We start from the raw sequence: 20541 nt of genomic DNA, 5'->3' as shown, positions 1-20541 counted from the left end.
TCCTTTCTGGCTCAGATATCCCTATCTGAGTTAGGGATAATTTGTATCTTTTTTCTTTCTTTGCCAGGGTGTAGGGGTTGAGCACTTTTCCAGATAGGCCAACAGCATTGAAATACTGTAGATTGTAAAACTCAGCTCAAATGTTGAAATTCTCAGACTAGGCTTTAAATTTTTTTCTTCTAATAGTTGGAGATAAGAATCTATCAATTATAATTATGGGTGTTATTTTCTAGTATCAGAACTCTATGCTTATGTACTAAAAATAACAGTGCACGATTGGAAACAATATTTAAATAACTATGCTTCTTTTTCATGTAATATTAAAAATTAACTACAGATGAAGCTGTTGTCTTCATTAACATTTATTTGTAGCATTATATACAGGTGTTTTGAGATTTACCTGTGCCACCATAAGAGAACTGCTTGATTTTTTAAAATTAATTAACGTGAAACTCAAATTTCTGAAAGAATTAGCTCAGTGTACAGTTTCTACCTTTGGTATGTTAAAGGATAAGACAAGTTTTGAGGACAAAGATTGTATCCTTGTATACTCCTTGCAGACATTGGTTTTGCTGACCCAATAATATAACTCTCCTGATTATTAGACCTGAAAGGAGACTTTGGTTTGCTGAAATATTCTGTAATAGGTATTTTCATGTTGTTTTTTCTTATAAACAATGGGGTCTTGTGCTCAGCTCCTGAAACAGAAAATATACATCTATATATAAAACCATATTTGAGACACTTAAGTATAGCTGAAATAGAAAAAAAAAATATATATATATATATAAATAAGACCATGTTTGAGATACTGAGTATAGCTTCTACCTTGTTTTAGTATTAAATGATATACAAAAAAAAACCCATCATATGAAGTTTAGGTGAATCAGAAACAGCCAAAATTCATAAAAGAATCTCTTCTCATATTTCTTACCACAGACTCATCTTTAATGAGCTATGTGTTCTATAACACGCAGGCTATGCTCTTTTACTCTTAGAAACAAATGTGATTCTGGTAGGAATGATTTAGAATTGATGATGAATAAGAGGGGTAGGCAAGTATTGGACCAGTGAGAGAAAGGAGAAAGGTCTATGGTCAGATAGATAAAATAAGAGAATAGATAAGCAGGTTAAAACACATTCATTGTACCATACACTACTTCCATAGCCTACATAATTGCACCCAAATAGCAATACAAATTTGTAAAGATGCTGAATAACAACAATGGAGTGAAAGGGGCATAATTTGAGGGATTTCTAGGTATCTAACAGGGAAAAATGTTGTGGGTCCTGAAGTAAGACAAAGTTAATTAGACACCATCAATGTCATCATTTTACAGTCCTAGGGTGGGAAGTTTGGTAGGAGAGTCCAGATGCAGTAGATTATCCTCATAGTTAGAGTAACGAGTGCTTTTTAATTTCTAAACTACACTTATTATTGTCTGTTAGCACATAAAGCCACTTTTGGGTTTGGTTAACCCCAATGGAACTGCTGGCATCTAGAGTGACCCCATGGGAGTCTAATTAATTAGCATATCATTCTAGTATGAGGGGAATTTGGAGAAATAACAAAGCTTATAGATATACTTGACAGTTTGTTTCTCTGTAGTCATATTTGCCATGCTTGTTTTAAAGCTAGAAGCTGCCAGATCCACAGGGGTGCTTCTCTTGGGCTATTCTGGACCAAAGTAGGACTTTCACAATTATTTTCTCTGGTCCATATTGTAGGCTGGTACTGGACATCTGTCTGGTGGAGACACAAAACTGCTCTTTTTCTATTATATTTCACCTGTCTTACAGGGTACCTGCTTGTGGCTGGTTGCCATTTTACTCTTCTCTCTGGGCTGACTTTGTATCCAGAGAAATCATCCAGCTCTATGACAGTTAAGCTGTAAAGAACCAAACTCTGAGATCGTCATCTTTTTGTAGGTCAATGCAGGGTTTTCCTTTTCATTGAGTTTGCATGACTACACCTATAGTTCTGTTGTCCTGCTGACCTGTTTCTAGGAATGTCTCTGTCCCTGATGAGGCAGCACTTTGCCTTTCAAAACAAAGGTAAATTTATTTTAAATTCATCTTCATGAGAAATTCAGCAGATGTGGTCCCTTAACAGTTTTGATGGAAATCACTCTTGTATTTTACTTTTTTTCTTGTAAAAGCACAAATCTTTAAAATCAATGACCCTAAGTAGTTAGTACTGGCTGGTTTCCTTATACCGACTCAGTAATTATCACAAACTATACTTAACCTTTTGCTACTTCCTTATTTCCTGCAGATTCTTGGCTTGATGCTCTGAATCAATTGGAGAAAGAAAAAAATTAATTTCACAGATACAAATTAGACTATTCTATCAAAAACTCAGCATATATCTATCTTAAATATGCTGTCTCAGTTCTTTGCTTTTTAATGTTGTCAGTATTAAATTTACTTCCTAACAAAAAGTTCTTACTTGGAGTAAATATCTAACTAGAACGTCCATATGCTAGTCATGAAGGTGGATATTGGCTCTAACTATCTCCTAGTTTCTGATTTTATGGATACTTTATGATAGAGACAAATTACAATATAAAATTCTCTGTCTTAATCCTTTTAAAGTGACAAATTATGTTTTTAATATTAATTATCTCCGAATTTAAGTTTTACCAACTTTTAACTTTAAAGCAACAAGATTTTCTTCCTCAGCTTTAATAATACCTTACCACACATTCTTTCAACATGATATGATACATAATAAATATATATTAATCTTCTGTTCCTGAAATTATATAGTTTAAGAAAAATTTCTTCTGAAATAATTTTCAATTTCCTTTGTGGTTATTCTTCTCTCTTAAAGCCCCCCAGGAGTTTCAGAAAAATTAAGTGAAACTATTTATTTTTATCTTTATTATTCTACACAAAAACCATGCCTATATGATGTTCATTTAACAAAATATACAATAACCATAACACTATACTTTCAGTTTTCTTTATGGCTTCTATTCTTAGTTAAACTGAAAAAAAAAAGCCCCCATATTTTCTTGGTTTTCTTTTTTGGAGAAAGAAAAAAAATTACTCTTGCTTTGCTCTTAGTGAAAAGGGAATTTTCCTCAAAAAAAAAAAAAAAAGGTTATTGGATAAAGAAGACATAGCCCCTGCCAAAATATTCTGAACAGTAGACTTGAGAACAATTCTCATATTACATATAAAAATGAAAGAAAACACACATATTGCAATCATTTACTGAGCAGAGTTGAGACTTGAACCTCAGCATATTTAGCATTTTGACAGATAAACAAGAGAACTCAAACCCTTTATATAACTATAGGCCCTTTAAGTGACCATATCTAATTACCTGGTTGGTTGATATCCATCCTTAGCTCCAGTCAGCACCTTTGACTTTGCAGGTGAATTTGGGGGAGATTTGATCCTAGTGGGTGATTTAACTGCAGATGGCTTCCCAGTCTCTCCTGCTGGTTCCGCTGGGGTGTTTCTTCTGTGGCGACCCAATAAATGTATCTCAGCCAGCTCAGAATGAATTAAAGCTGAGATCCACTCTTTTTCTGATTAAAAAAAAAAGTTGGAGAGTGGAAGTTGTCATTATCATGTTAGCTAGAAGCACAGACTTAGTACTTATTTCTAGCACACCAGTGTGAAGGCTGGCGATCTGTTCTCCAGGTAGGTAACTATATGTGAGTCAATGTTGCTGCAGAAAAGTTCATTCATTTCAACCTAGTTTCTGTGGACCTATGATACTGTAAAGTGCTCAGGGTAGTTAAGTCACTGTCTTTGAATAGCAGTGGAATAATTTAAAACTATTGAGTACAAAAGCTTTATAGGTTGCTGTAAAAATTTAAGGATACCTGATAATGCAGATTCTCTTTAGAAGTTTTGCTCTAGTCAGTCTGATGACCAGTTTAGTTTCAGGATAGCTGCTCTGTGTCACTTTTGGTCTCCCTGCTTGTTGGGAATTTTAGGCATTTTCATGGGATAGGTGTTAAGAGCCCAAAGGAGGCTGAGATATAACTATGTTGATGGTTTGGGTAAAAATAGGCAGAGTTGTTAACTGAGTCCAAAACTGGGAAAGCTATGTTACTGCCATCCATACTAAAGAAGAGAAACAGGCTCTATGTTCAGAATTCACAGTAGGTGATAGGATGTGCTCAGGGAGAGTTCTAGGTGTGTGGAATTTGGAAGGAAGCCCAAACCAGCTCTAATTGAGAATAAGGTCTCCTCTGGTCATAGGTGTTTCATATCATCCCAATGAGTTCAGTTGGAAACATACTGTATTTGGGGTTCATTAAATGACCAGCATGCCTGCAGTTGGAAATACAGTACTGTAATGATTCTGACACTGAAACATGGAAGAAACAATTGCAGCCTTATCTTTGCAAATCCAAGGTAGAAAACTTCAGATATTGGCATATTCCCAGTTTCTTTCATTAACCGAATCTCAGTATCTACAAATACTTATATCGATCTCACCTTTTGTACTTGCATGAAGCAGCCACTGTGTAACTTCTGCCAGAGAATCAGTATGTAAAATGTCACACAGCTTTGCCAAGATCTGACAGAGAACATTAATTAGAGTTACAGGGTGAGCAAAAAAGTTATACAAGTCTTAAAACATTTCCTTTACTTTCTTCATATCTCATCTCCCCGCGTCCATGATAATCAACTAACTCAAGTGGGATCTTGGTTCAGGACCCCATTTTCAAAAAGTACAAAATAATTTTAGCAAAAACATTACCAGTGTAAGTAATAGTTTAGACTAGGCAATGCTATGTGTTTCTCTTGTTATGTCAGTTCCAACATCTTCTGTAGGAGAAACTCACTTCTTCTGGGAAAGGGGTCCTTTCCTACTGTTCCTTGGGGTTCTAATGGGAATCTGAAAGAGGCTGAAGCAGTGGCCTTTGTTAAAAGTTATTATATAGTCTCTCAATCTGTCTTTTTATTGGAGTTTTTAGCCTGTTTTTGCATGGGTTTAAGTGTACCATCTTGTCACTTTTTTAAAAATTCTCTTCTATTTTTGTTCTACTTTTTCTTTTTTCTGCTTCCTTTTGGATCAATCAAGTATTTTTAAGCATTCAACTTTATTTTCTTCATTAGCTTTTCAGCCATACTTTTTTTGTTGCTCTAGGATTAAAATATTCATTCTAACATATCATAGTGTCCCTTGAATTAATATTATACCACTTCATATATAATTTAAGAATTGTGAGTTATATTTCCAGTGCCTCCTGTCTAAACTTTCAGTTACTCTTCTGCACAAACCAAAAGTCTTAATAAGACCTGTTTTTTATTTTGTTCCCTCTTTCTTAATTTATTTAACAAATAGTCAACAACTATCTAGTAAAATGCCATGCTGTATGTGCCCATTAATATTTTTCAAGCAGTGATGAGGGCTGAGGAATCAGTTGTGAATATAAGATCCCTATCTTCAAAGAGTTTACATTTTAGTAGGTTTTTTAAATCAATCAGAGTCCAGTTAAACTTATGTCTATAACATGGCAGATGCCTTTAAGAGGAATGCTTTTTAATAGATACCTCTAAAGTTCCATCTATAAGAATTTTTAGTCTATTGATGTGCCCAAAGAAGCAAGACAGTCTCACTAAAACTGCATTCAGCTTCTAATTGTTAGGGTCAACCCCATGTAGTTAATTTTCTACAAATTTACCTTGGTCTTGGTTGAATATTTCTGTGTTTTACTTATTTAACATTCAACAAAAACTTATTTATAATTATCAGATTTTTATCACTCATCTAGGCCCTGAAGAGGAAGTAGTAAACAAGATGGACAACTATGAGATCTTCTAGGACTCAACTTCTGGGGTGAGGAAAGAGAGACAATACTGAAACAAATAAATAAATGCAAACAGTTCAAATAAGGCATATGTTATGCTCAAATAACAAAGGGTAATGTCATTGAGGATGACTGGGTAGCTACATTAGATTGGGTGGTCAGGCAAAATATTTCTGAGTGTTATTTAAACTGAAACTTGAATGAGAAAGTGACTACACAGAGGATCAAGGGCAAAAGAATGCTTATGAGGATAAGCCTATGAGGTAGAAATGAGCATATTATAGAAAACATCAGTGTGGCCATAATTTTATAGGTAAGGTGGGTGGTGATTTTGAAGACTCTGTATACTATCTTTAGTTAGAACATCATCTTTTCTTTTATTATTTTTCCCAATATAGCCATCACATAAATTATTATATATTAATAACACTGCTTATTTCTATAACATTGTTCTACTTTATTTTTAAATAGTTCCTTGCTAGAATTATTCAATGACCTTCTTTACAACACGTTTTGTTATGTATAACTGTTACGATAAATACTGATTATTTAAAATTATATTAGAGTCATCAATACAATACTTTTGACCTTTAATTCATTGTAGTGGGTCTTACAATGAAGCAATGTGGTATGTACCAAAGTGATTCAAAGAAAAGAAAAAAAATAGCAGATAACAAATATCAGATAGTTTATTATCCTTGATCATATGTCATTGTCAGAAATAACTGTGACTGAGGAGAACCCTCTAGTCTAATGTGACAACTATTAATATAACTAACTTTATAACTTCAGGCAGAAAAAACTTGTGGAAATTTTCCAAAAATAAGGAGGGAGACATGAATGTTGATTGGAAGAATATTTGCCTTAATATATAACAAGGAAATAGACAAAAGTGGCAAGAAATTAGGGATAGTGCCTCTGAAGTTTTAGGAAAATAATGTCATGGGAAGAATTGGGCTGGTTTGGTTGGTAAATGCCCATCTTTTTATTACATCTAAACCAAAGCTTGTGTTTATGTATGAGTGACAGAATTCCAGGGACAAGTAAAATGATTAGAAATGAAAACATGAACAGGCCTTGCATTTCAGGCTAAGTAGTTTTAAATATTCAGGTATCAATAAGGAACCATTCTTAACTTTTAATGACAATAGTTATATGAGGTTTTTTTGGTATGTTCTTGCTATTTCCAAATTATGGATTTAATAAACCTGCCTTTTACCTTTATTTCTTGATCCAGATAGTTTGGTATGCAAACAGTGTTCTCTTTGACATCAGCCTTGGTGCTCATTGCCTCTGAAGAGCAGGATCCAGCAGTATAGCATGCATTTGGAGGTGATGGTGACTTTTTAACCTTAATTTCTTCCTAAATAAAAAGTATATTATAATCAATATGCATTTCCTACTTCTATGCAAATTAAACATAAAATGAATGAGAAACATTCTAGTAAATAAGAGAGATCCATGAAAGTAAAAGGAGGATAGTTTTAATTCTCCTTTAAATTCTATCAAACATTTGTATTTGGAGACAAAATAAATAGTGCTATATTATTAACTTTTGTTGAAATCACATAAAACTCATAATATATAATGTGTGTGTGTGTGTGAATGACTATCCTTGAAGAAATACAGAATGAAATCAAGGTTGGAACTTGGTTTAAGTTGGTCTAAGCTGATAGAACTCGGTTCCTATAAAAGTAAACCCTCTGGGAAAAACACATTTACTTTGAGTTTCAGATTCCTACAAATAATGTTTCATACAAGATGACCAACAATTGGGTCCTGAACCAAATAAGAAATTACAGTGAGAACTGGAAAATATTTTGAACTTACTAAAAATGTTGACTAGTGAAAATTGTGAAGGCAGCTAAAGCAATATTTAAATATTAATTTATAGCTTTAAAGTACACATATTAGAAAAATAAGTTAGAATAAATAAAGTATGTTAATATACAAAATGATAACAAGAAAAATCAACAAAATAAAAATATTCAACAGAGGATGAAAAATTCACAAAGTTTTTGATACACTATTAAAATACATAAAAACTTCTGTTAAAATTAATGAAGAAAAATAATGACATGTTGTAAAAGGGTATCTCTTACAAATTCTGAAGATATTCTTACAAGATTATAAGAGCATTATGTATAACTTTTCCAATAAATTTGACAATTTAGAAAACAATTTTTAGAAAAAGGATGTGTTGCTAAAATTGATTCAAGAAGAAATAGAAAGTCTGAAGTCTAAAGTAGATTTCAAGGCAAAGAATAGTATCAGGAGTAAAAATAGTAATTTTTTAATGATAGAAAGATCATTTCATCCCAAGAACATAGCAAACCTTAACAGTTATACTCCTTAATAAGAGGTTAAAAATATATGATTAAAATTTTCAGAAATGATAAGAGAAATATAGGAATCCATAATTGTAGTCAGAAATTTTAATACCCTTTCCTCAATAACTTATAGAAAAAGTAGATAGGAAATCAGTAATGACTGTAGAAGACTTGGGCAATGATATCAACCAACATAACCTATTGGTGTTTATATTACATTGTACCTGAAAGCAGCAGAATAAAAATTATTTTCATGGGAAAATGGAATATAATTAATTGACCATGCTTTGGTTTATATAACCATTCTCAATAAATTTAATGTTTCAAAGAATGCAAAGTGTGTTCTCTAACTAGAGTGGAATTAATAAGTAATCCATGGGTCAAAGAAAAAAATTAAAAAGTTTTTACCATATATAAAGGTGGAAGCCAGAATCAATTAAATAGATAGAATTGAAGAAACAATAGAGATAATCAATGAAATGAAACCCTAATTGCTTTTTTTTTTTTTTTTTTTGGTACTAGGGATTGAACCCAGGGTGTTCAATCACTGACCACATCCCTACTCCTTTTGTATTTTATTTAGAGAGAAGGTGAATTGCTTAGGGCCTCAATAAGTTGTTGAGGCTGGCTTGAACTCATGATCCTCCTGCCTCAGTTTCCTGAGCAGCTAGGATTACACGGGTGTGTCACTATGCCTGTCTGAAACTCTGATTCTTTAAGAAGATCAGTTAAACAGGTAAATCTTTAACTAGACACATCAAGAAAGAGACATGAATTACTGATATAAGTAATGAAACAACATTGGTATAGATTATATAGTCATGAAAAAGGCTGAGGCAGGAAGACCTGGAGTTCAAAACCAGTCTTGGTAAAAGTGAAGTGCTAAGGAACTCAGTGAGATCCTGTCTCTAAATAAAATGCAAAATAGGGCTGGGAATGTGGATCAGTGATTGAGTGCCCCTGAGTTCAATTCGTGCCACCCACCCTCCAAAAAAAAGAAAGAAAGAAAGAAAGAAAAAAAGCCTACAAATATTGTTCATGAACATAAACAAAATATTTTTTAAAATTTTATATTTAAAAGAATAGCATATCATAACCAAATAAAGTTTTCACCAGGAATTCAAGGTTGGTTTAATGTTTGAAAGTTAAACCCATGTAATTAATTCACTATATTAACAGACTGAAAAGAAAGATTATGTGATCCTCTCATATGCAGAAAATGCATTTGGCAAAATTCATCCCCTGTTTCTGATAAAGCTCTATAAATAGAAAAAAATTTCTTCCACCATATGAAATGCATCTATGAATAAAGTAAACTTTATTGTACTGAATGGCTAAAGTCTGAATGTTTTCCCCTTTGTTCAGACTCCAGGCAAGGATGTCTGCTCTCATCACTTCTGTTCAACAGTGTTCTAGAAGTTCAGCCATTGCAATAAGGTACAATAGAGATAAACACCAGGCAGATTTGAAACTATAATACAAAAATTATGCATTTCAGTGTCATCAAAATTGTAAATTTTGTGGGTTTTTTTTTTCAAAAACACTGATACACAAAATAAGCAAGTATCATACTAGAAGAAAACTTTTGCAAAATGTGCATATGTGTTGCGATATAAGATATATAATTGAAATATAAAAAGAAATTTTATAAATTATAACAAAAGATCAACAACCCAATGTCAAAAATAGGCAAAAGATTTGAACATATACTTCCTGTAAAAGGATATATGTATGACAAATAAGATTATGAAAAGATGTCAACCTCATTAGTCATTAAGAAAATGGAAATAAAAACCACAATAAACTACCACTATTTACCAGCTAAATTGTTAAAAATAAAAAGAGTGACCAAAACTAAGTTTTGAAAGTCTGTGGAAGAAAGGAAATTCTTATTTACTGACAGTGGGAGGTGAAATGCTACAACCACTTTGGAAAACACAGTGGCCATTTCTTAAAAGTTTAAACATAAAATTCCTATGAGACTCAAGTTATTCCACTCCCAAAAGAAAAGACAGTACATATCTATAGAAAGACTTTTACACAAATGTTCATATTAGCTTTGTAAATATTAAAAATATAGGCAAACAGATAAACAAATTGTGAGACAATCATAAAATTAAATACTACTCAGCAATAGAAAAGAATGAATTATTGATGCACAAAACAACATGAATGAATCTTAAAATAATCATGCTGAATTAAATCAGATTTTAAAGGAGAACTCATTATTTTATTTCATTTGTATAAAAATTTTTAAATCCAAGTGATATAAAGTGCTTTGGGAGTGCTGTGGTCATGAGGAGACTTTGGGGGTTAATATATATGTACATACACACACATATGTATGTAGATTCTCTTGATTGGAGTGCTAGTTTCCTGGATGTGTCAAATCAACTTGTGTATTTTGAATATATGCTTTTTATATCATGTTAGTTATATTTTAGTAAAGCTTTAAAAATATTGTGCAATGTAGTGACTTTTCAGAAAGATATGTGAAGAAAAGAAAAGGAAATGACTGAATCCAATTAAGGACTTGGGATATAGCTCAGTTGGTAGAGAGCTTGCCTCACATGCACAAGGCCCTGGGGAGGGGGGATAGTTGAGGATAGAAAAGGTAACATCATACAACAGTTACTAATATGGCATTATGTAAAAATGTGGATGTGTAACCGATGTGATTCTACAATCTGTATTTGGGGTAAAAATGGGAGTTCATAACCCACTTGAATCTAATGTATGAAATATGATATGTTAAGAGCTTTGTAATGTTTTGAACAACCAATTAAAAAAAAGAATCCAATTAAATAGATAGCTGTAAATAGTTGTTTCTTTACCTTTTTAATTACTAAGGGATTTTCACTGGAAGTTTTGAAGCACTCATTGAATTTTCTGCAGGGCTCTGAAATGAGGTTTAGGAAAAATATATGTAAATTAAACTAAAAAAGAATTTCTATCATGTAAGGTGTCAATTGCTGAAATATATGAGAGTATATCTGACTTTAGGTTAAGTTCAACTGCAGGATGTATATATAAATATTAGGAAACATTTCAGGTGGAATTTCATTATAACAGCATAAGAAAAGTGCATTTATATTAAAATATTAATTCTATTCCCAAACTGATAATATAAAGATACACTGTAAGTGCTTTCTTAATTCAGTTAAACTGATTTAAAAGTACATATCTTACAATAGAACATGTTTTTTTCTGTTTCATACCCATCAGGCTGTCACATTCTCTAATTAGAATAGAATTTATGTATTTGTTTCCCTGAAGACAGAGAATATTTGTGCTGACCTATTATTGTATCCTTTCTTTATTTTTTCTTGTTTCATTAGTCTCTCAACTCTACTTTGACTTGGCCATTGAACTAAATCCCCCTGCCTTAAAACCACTTGAAATTTGCTGAACTTTAATTTAAAGACATATTCTGTGTAAGTGATGCTATCTTTTACTAAAGCCTTAATTAACACAACAGTCATTTTAAGATGAAAATATTTTGTACACATTCATAGTACTAACTAAATTCATTAATTCTAGCTAGAGAAAGAGAGAAAAATAAACTTTAATGTTATCTCTCCTCAAATAATGAAAACAAAATTGTGGTGAGTATGTAATGTTAGTGTTCACTCATGGAAAATCAAAGCTACTCAATTTTAAGCCAAAATGTAAATAATACAGATTAATAAGAGTTTGTAATAGTGTTGGAAGGACTGGGGCTATGAACACTGATCTCAACCTTTCCAAATTACTCTAGGAGCAACGTCTTGGACCTGACCTACCTTGAGAGGCACAACCTTTAGCAGAGTCAAGAGGAAGGGGAACCAGGAGGCTGCTGCCACTTGAATTACTACCCCACATTTATGATGCTGAAGATCAGGCACTGGAATGCTATTATAGTCAGAAAGCTACAATATCTGCTGACCTTGCTTGTTTATACCCATAAATGCAGAATCTGAATATTGGGATGCTGTAGCTAGAAAATTCAAGTTTCTAGTCATGCTTGATATTATATAGCAAAAAAAAAAAAAAAAAAAAAAACAATGAACTTACCCCTAAAACTAACAAATCTTACTAGGTTGCAACTACTAATTCACTAATTCCTATGAAGTCACTCTGTCTTGAAAATGTAATTTTTAAGTTTCCAGGTGCTACAGAATTGGAAGGAATACTAGAAAGAAAGTGGAATAAGTGGACTTTAGCTCTTCATTGCCAATAGAAGAGTGGAGGAGGAATTCTTGAGAGAATAAAATGAATTAACCAGTGTGAATACCTTAGAATTGAATTGTGTCACATAGTAAGTATTTTGTAAATGATTACTCTTACTAACTTTAGAAAAAATATATTTTACTATAGTATACCAAAATAATTTGCATATACTCTGAAAGTTTTAGTAACAGCATGTGTTTATATTTAGTAGGAAAGAGGGAACTGGGTATAATTTTTACCATGCAGAATTCCTTTCTTCTATTGTACTTGTCCTTTGGATTTTACCACACATTGCTTTTGATTAAGTTTATCAGCTTCATTTAGAAAGTATTCTGCTAGGACCTGAGGACAAACCAAGAGGACAAAAACACAGAAGGCAATGACACTAAGGCATGACCTTAAGGAGATGATAGTCCTGTGGGGATGTAAATGAGCAATTCTGTCCATACTGTTTCCTGGACTTGCTTTTTGACTGATGTAGTTTCCCTTTTGGTATCAGCTTAAAGATTCATATCCCCTTTCTCTTAGCTAGTTTTATAGGGATTAGAGACTACAATCATGCCAAATACATGTTGGACACAATAATAGTAATAATATTTATTAATGTTATTGCAGTACTGAATTGAAGTTAGAAGAGAGAAATAATTATATACTGAAAAACATATTTCATAGTGAGAAAATTCTATTTAAAAATCACTACAGCCATTTTAGCAATCATATAGGACCACACCAGTAATTTGTACGAGATCCAAGAAAATATTCCATCAGTTGAGAGCAACTCACCTGAATGAGGTCTTGGGGGCATTTTGACTCTGCTTTGGGCTGGTGACACTCCTCTGACAGGACTCTCTGGGGCAGCAGGACTCGGTGGATAATTGCATTTGGCAAGTGGTATCTCATCCTTCTCTAACTGGTCAAACTGGCTAACACCATACAGGTCTCCGAGAGCAAGCTCATCGTCATTCACAGTACAGATCGGAATGTTATTCAAACCTAGGTGAATAAGATTAAAAAGATCAAACAAACAGATTAAGGTTTAGGCAGTTTTTCTTTAAATATTGGCAATTTTCAACCAAGTATTGTTAAATGTGCAGCACTGGACTTCCAAAATGTATGAACCAGTGCTAGGTGCTATTCTTCAGAAGTTAGCATAGGTAATTTTGTTTGCAATAGATGCTTCCTTAAAATATTCTGGCATTTTATCAACCTTAAGAACCAGGCCACATCTTAGAGTGAAGATGAATAGGCCTGCTTTTATCCTTTTACCCAAGTCTCTCACCCATGTAAAATTTTAGATTTTTGAAAGCATTCAGAACAAGTCCTTTAAAAAAGATACTCTGGATTTTTTTTTGCCAGCACATGGTCAAAAGCTTTTGGAGGTAGGACTAGGAGGCTGGATAAAGGAGATTGTGAGGGTAGTAAAGAACTTGGTACAAAGGGACCTTACCTCTCCTGACCAGAGACTTCTGGTTCATTTACTTTCTTCTAACAGTTGTTTGCTTTTGATTCAAATATAGAAATATGCTCAAATGTGAAATTATAGAGAGGTTCTTTTTTCAATATCAATGCAAAGTCATGTGGAATTGGACGGCTTAGGAAATGGTAATGTGCAGGACATTGATTCATTATCAGTGGGTTATAAGAGATAATAAAAGATGGCTACTTTATCCCCCAAGAAATTACCAGGCAAAACTGCTGGAGTTTTCATGCTTATTCAGTCTTCAAAATCTCCCCATAGTACTGCTAGTCTTCCCTCTTCTTATTTATTTGCTCAGATGACATAAAAATGTCTTTGCTGACAACTCTGTCTGAAATACAGTCCATTTCTCACTGTCCCCTTATGTTCTTTTCTTTTTCTCATTGCACTTGTTACTTTTCATAGTATACCTATTTGCACATTGCTTGTCTGAGTTGCACTAGAACGTAAGCTTCATGAAAGCAAGGATTCTGTCTGGTTTGTTTGCTCTCCATTCCCAGCGCCTAGAACAGTGCCCATCAGAAAGTAGGTGCTCTTTGATTATTTGTTGAATGAATGACTAAGAAAACCAAACATAAGGATTTTATCTAGTCAAATACTTAGATAAGAAATCATAAATGATTTCTTGAAAAGCCCTCAGATGCAGCTAAGGTGGCCACTGTTGCTTCTCAGAGAGGAAGGGAAATCACAGAAATCCAGGCTCTCTTTCAATGAAAGAACCAAGTCTCCTTAGTAAAAGAAGAACCTGGAGATAGGTAATGGCTACTATGGCAGGGACAGGTTTGGGGTTTTTGTTGTTGGTGCCATTTTTGCCTCTTAACAAGTGATACATACATGGTCTCACAATCTGGCTTTGGCAAACATTCTGAAAGCAGCTATGACATTTGCTTATATTTCTTTTTGCAACACAATAATAATACTCAAACTTCTTTATCTACTGTTTCTGTGGTTAGAATCATTTTACTCTGTGTCTCTTGCCTGGATCTCTAAGACTTATCAGAATATAGCTTGAAATCTACCAAGCAAATGTAAGCTATTAAGATAGTTATGTGTATAGGTTCAAATGCTTCCTATTCTCTTTAATGGAGCTTGAAGAGGTTACTAATTTGGAAAACAGATGGAAATTTTTTATTTTTTATATGTATTGATCGTGATCCCATTTATTGTTTCCTTTCTTCAAAATTGTTTCTCTCTATTCCCAGAGACATTTTACTAGTTCTATCTCAGTATATCAGACCATTTCTTTTCTTTCACTGGATTATATATAATCAGAAGTTGCAACTATTGTTGTAGTGTATGCTACAGTAGACTCACCACTTGCCTAGAACATGGACTAAGGATATAGCTGAGCTCTCCAGCTGCCATGACCATCAGTTACTTCTGAGTAAGCCTAAGTCCCTCTCTTGGAATTACTCTTGGTTAAAGGAAGCTCTCATGCCCCAAAGAGCTCAACCAATGAGTGGGGGATGAGGAGTTAGCAAAAGGCATGGTGTCTTTGCCTGGAATTGAGATATCTCTGAAGGATCATCTGCTCCTTGTGGGACTGGTTGAGGCCTCTGTTGTATTTGTGTGGCAGTTCAACTTCTGCCTGATTCTGCTTCCCTTGTTTTTTCACAGCTGTTACTCCCCAAAGCACTCCCCAATAAAGCTACCCAAATCTCCATTTCAGAGTCTCTTTCCAAGGAATCTGATCCAAAAATATTGCTCTGTAGAAAAATATAGGGTACTATGATAAAACATCATGTAGGAAAATCAAATTAAGATTGAGGATATGGAGCCTGGAAAGTCTCTTTGAAGTGATGTTTAAACCAATAACTGACAAATAGAAACAACAAATAATAGGGAAGTTTCATGGCTAGAGGGAGGAGAATATGTTAAAATCCACGGGAAAGGCTTGTTGATGTTCAAGGAACTTAAGTCCAATATGGCATGTATATAATGGGTTTATGAGATGCCATAAGAAATAAGAAATAATCAGAGTCCACATTATAGGGAACATTTTATTTAATATCAAAATAAACAATCTTATCCTAAATGCATAGCAAGTCTCTGAAGGATTTGGTATAGGATTTTTGAACAAATTTACATTTTAATGTTATCTTTTTGGTTGCTCTATCATGAGTGGATTGGACAAGGGTAAGAATGGAAACGGAGCACCAAGAAGGACGAAAATTATGAAAATAAGAATCAGAGCAAAGGTAAAGGAAATGGCAATGGAGTTGTGAACATGACCATAGAGAGAATTTTTTTAAACATTTAGGAGGAAAAGGGATAACATCAAGTGAAATATTGCCAAGGGAAGGGAAGAAGGTGGAGGAGTGTGGAGCAACCTCAGATTTGTGGTACCACTTGTTTATTAGTGTATACTAGTTGGGGGGACCACACTTCTGGGAGAAGACTAAGAGTTTAGTTTTGAAGAGGAAGTTCAGGTTTTCAATCAGGCATTCCATTCCTCACAAGTAGGCAGCTGAATATTTAGGTCTGAACTTTAGAAGTCTAAGATGTGTATCGGAAACTATTGCCTATCTATGACATTTAAAATGAGTGAATGAGTGTATTTGCCTAGGATTAGAGTATAGATTACAAAGAGGAAATAGCCAACGGTTGACCTGTGAGGGATTCTAAGATTTTACTGCAAGCTGGAAAGTAGAAGCCACAGGGATAGAGAAAAAAACAACAACGTAGAAACATATGATGCTACAGAAGCTAAATAAAATATCCGGGGTGGGGGGGAAAAATGAAGGAAGAAAAGAAGGACGGAAGGGAGGGAGGGAGGAGGTAGGGCAGTTGAAAGGGAGGGATGAATTAAAGTATTAGTGGTTAACTTTGTCAAATGCCACTAAAAGGTCAAGATGGAATTAAACAGTGTCTATAGCAGATATTTGTCAGGTCAGCTCAGAACCCTTGTCTTTCTGCCTCTGCTCAGTACCACTGCAGAACAAGGATGTTTGTCCTGATGGGTCTGGACAGCTGAGCAGCCTCCTAATATTCTTTGTTTCTAGTTTCAGGCCTTTTTCCGACAAAGATGGTTCATTTGTATTATGATAGTAGTCTCACTTTTCAGGATTAAGATATGTTTCCATCTGCTGGGGGTTCACTGAAACAATGGTTCTTATTTAGTAAGTGAGAATCTCAGGGGTGGGTTTGAGGATCTAATGATGAAGCCCAACAGCTGAAGCTATACACTCCCTTAATGTCCCACAGTTACCCATCCTGGGCAAAGTGACAAGTTCATTCTAACAAGTCCCAGTAGTTCTGCTTGTTTTCCATACACTCATAATCTTGAGAAATCTACCTCTCAAAACAAAATCTACCTCTTTTTTGTTTCATCTAGAAGCCAAAATATTGGTAAAACCTATACACTTTTTATGATTCAAGCCAAGCTAAATTTTGAGAAGATATTGTCATTAATATCCAATTTCCAAAACGCCTGTTCCATAAAGTTAAAGGAAGAAAGAATAAAAAAGAAAGGAAAGAAGGGAGGGAGAGACAAAAGGTATGTTTCTTTAGGGCTCGTATTACATGGCAGGCTGCGCTTGTAGTTGAAATATTAAAATACTTTTAAACCAATTGGACAATGCTACCCTTAGTCCCCTGAATGGTCCGCATTGCCCTCGTGACTTTGACCCCCTCTCCAGGCCCCTGTCCTAACAATCAAGCAATCCAATGGCTAATGTCTAACAGAAAAGAGACTTGCTGTGGTGCTGGCTTTTGGTCCTAATTGTCAGCGAACATGCTTTGCCACTGGTTAAATATTTTGAATAGCTACCTTTTGTTAACTCACCAGAATCATCAAGTAAACCAATTGTGGAGGAAAGAGACACATCCTAGGACCTTAAGTCCCCTTACCTTTGATATGGCAGACTCTTCTGGGATGAGGAGTATGCCTAACTAGAAAACAACTCCCATTTCTAGTCACAATAGGGTTGCTTTTGCTCTCAAACTGAAGAACAGAAGTTGGGGATTTGAAGTTCCTTTGCATGACCTGTTGGTTGACCTCCTTCACTGTTGCCAAAAAAGTCCTTGGGGTCTAAATTGATTGACCTTAGTTTCAGTTATGCTCAGACCCTGAAATCACAGAATAAAAATTGTTCTCACAAGAGATTTTTGACATTTTCTTATACAGCAAATATTTCCCATCATCTTTGCACTGAATTACTTCTCATGTCAAAACAATATGAGGCATTTGCTTTCAGATCAGATGTTTGTAAACCACAAAAATAGTATAGGTATGAGTAGAACACAAAAATTTTCCTCTGGAAAATCAAAGAATTTGTAACAAAGTATATTCAATCTTTAATTGCATTTAAAGTTACTTTGTTGGCTTACCAACCAAAAATCACATTACATGATTATTAGCAATTTTGACTTAGTAAATTATAATGGTGGCTTTAAAATACAATGCCTAGAAATGTGCTTTACATAAAATTAACTTTAAATGAAAACATTTCATAGCATAATTTAAGAAGTCTAGCATTTTAAATTTGTATTTTCTTCTAAGAAAATGATATAACCTGACGGAGAAAAATTCCAAAAGAATAACACTATATCTATAGATAATAAAATTAAGAACTTTTGTCATACTGTTGTTTGCAATATTCAGTAATTTTTACTTTTCCTTTCAATCATTTAGCAAACATTTATTAGATACCTACAGTGTCATAGGTTTTGGAGAATAAAAATAATGTTATTACTTGCTGAATTCACAATAGAGTAGGAAAGAAAATACTTGAATTGAGAGCAAAGGAAAGACATTACTTTCTTAAAGATGGTACACTACTCTTATAATCTAAGAAGGATTTTATTTAATTAATTAATTTACTTTTTGGTGGCTATTGTATATATCTCTCATCTTACACAGATGCCAATTCATCGTGGTGGAATTTGGAAATACATGCTTTTATTTCTAATTATGGCAAGGTGATTTTTTTGGGTCAGACTTATTTGCAGTGTCAAAACATGTTCATAGTCTTCCTAGTTGTGGTGACACAGGCCTGTAATCCTGGCTACTCAGGAGGCTGGAGCAGGAAGAGGCCAACCTGAGCAAGTTCAAGGCCAGACTGGGCGACTTAGCAAGACCCCTATCCCCAAAGCAAAAATAAAAGAGCCAGAGATGTAGCTCAGTGATAAAGTATCCTGGGTTCAATCCCCAGTGTTGCCAAAAAAAAAGTCCAGGTTGTAGAAATTGAAATCAGGATTTTATTGGGGTGGGGTATATTTAGTTGGTTGACTATCTTTTTATACCATAGTCTGGATTTTCCAGGGTATGGGTTTAGAGCATATAGTCTATAAATTACCAGTCCTGTTGCCACAGAACATCTGATTTTCAAGAATTTCAATTTGATACACATTAATTCTAAAATTATTATGTTAGATAAAATACATTTAAATATTATACTTAGAAGATACAATTTTCCGATAATAAAAAGTATGTTTTTTATTGTTTCTTATGACGATCACAATGTGGGTTTAGTTCTAAATTCCTTGCATAACCTCTTGGTATGATCAAACTTTAGATTTATTCTTTTTATGTTAGTAGAATCTTATTAAAATATAAAAGCAAAATGAATTACAGGCTTCAAGGAAGCACTGCTATTTTCATAAGAGAAGAAAGAGAACCCTCTGCTTTAGTCAAATTAGCATTGCTGTAACCAAAATACCTGACAAGAGCAACTTAGAAGAAGAGAAGTTTATTTTGGCTCACAGTATCAGAGTTCTCAGTCCATAGACTACCAACTACAATAGACTACCAACCACAGTCCGTAGACTACCAACTCAAGGTGAGGCAGCACATCATGGTGGGTAGGATGTTGTAAAGGGAAGCTGCTCCCCTCATGGCAGAGGCAGGAAGCAGAGATGGGATAGGAGTAGAGAGAAGGGGCCAGGGCTTTACCTGCCCACAGTTACCACCCAGTCATTCAAAAGAGGACAGACTGATTAGGTTTTGACTCATATTTCAAGTCCTTTACCTCTGAATATTGCTGTAGTAACCCAGGAGTTTTTGGAGTGATACCTCATATCCAAACTGTAACAGTCTGCATTGATTTACTGTTGACCCGTTATACCAAATTTTAAAGTAAGTCACTACCATTTAGACCCACCTAAAGAATTGATGTGGGACAGACACACATAGAAGAACTAGAAGAACTGAATGTTTCAGTTGACATATAAATGAATCCCATCAGACTACAGATGAGTAGCTAAAATATAGACAGTAAATTACTTAATCTGCAGACACTTTGCTAGTTAAAGGCAAAGAGGGGACTATAAATCCAATTTTTATTCCAGTTTAGTGTCATTATCACCATCCAAATTGCCTGTTGTATCTTTTTACCCCAATACAGATTAAATGAATTTACTGGCGTGATTATACAAAAGGTTCCAGATAGGAAAAATAACTCTTACTTTTGGCTTACAAAAAATTTATTTTGATGTTACAGTTTTTTATTGTTTACAAATTACGTTTAGGAGTAAAGGTAATATACAAATATTTTAGTGACATGCATCCCTGAAAATTCTGCAAAATATAAAATATTTATTGTTTGCTGTGATCTGAATGTGTCCCTCCAAAATTAATGTGTCAGAGCCCAATCATTAATGTGATAGTATTAGGAGGTGAAGCCTTTGGGACATGACTAGGTCATGAGGGTATAACCCTTATGAGTAGAATTGGTGCCCTATAAAAAATATCCCAGAGAGCTGCTCCACTCTTCCCATCATGTGAGAATGCAGTGAGAAGGTACCA

General features: G+C 34.1%; 1 protein-coding gene across 1 annotated transcript; it reads right to left on the bottom strand.

Moving 5' to 3' along the window:
- Positions 1-489: 489 nt before the first annotated feature.
- On the bottom strand, positions 490-17778 carry C10H4orf17 (chromosome 10 C4orf17 homolog). The gene is made up of 8 exons (XM_026398104.2): positions 17646-17778; positions 13103-13312; positions 10945-11009; positions 7000-7143; positions 4462-4543; positions 3332-3539; positions 2249-2292; positions 490-698 (listed from the first exon to the last, which is right to left on the bottom strand). The coding sequence occupies exons 1-8, from the start codon at positions 17776-17778 to the stop codon at positions 490-492; spliced, it is 1095 nt and encodes a 364-aa protein (XP_026253889.1).
- Between the last annotated feature and the right edge of the window lie 2763 nt (positions 17779-20541).

Source organism: Urocitellus parryii, chromosome 10 (genome assembly GCF_045843805.1).
Source record: "Urocitellus parryii isolate mUroPar1 chromosome 10, mUroPar1.hap1, whole genome shotgun sequence".
NCBI classification, from domain to species: Eukaryota; Metazoa; Chordata; class Mammalia; order Rodentia; family Sciuridae; genus Urocitellus; species Urocitellus parryii.
The sequence above is the reverse complement of the archived record's forward strand: the minus strand, read 5'-3'. Positions and strand labels throughout refer to the sequence as shown.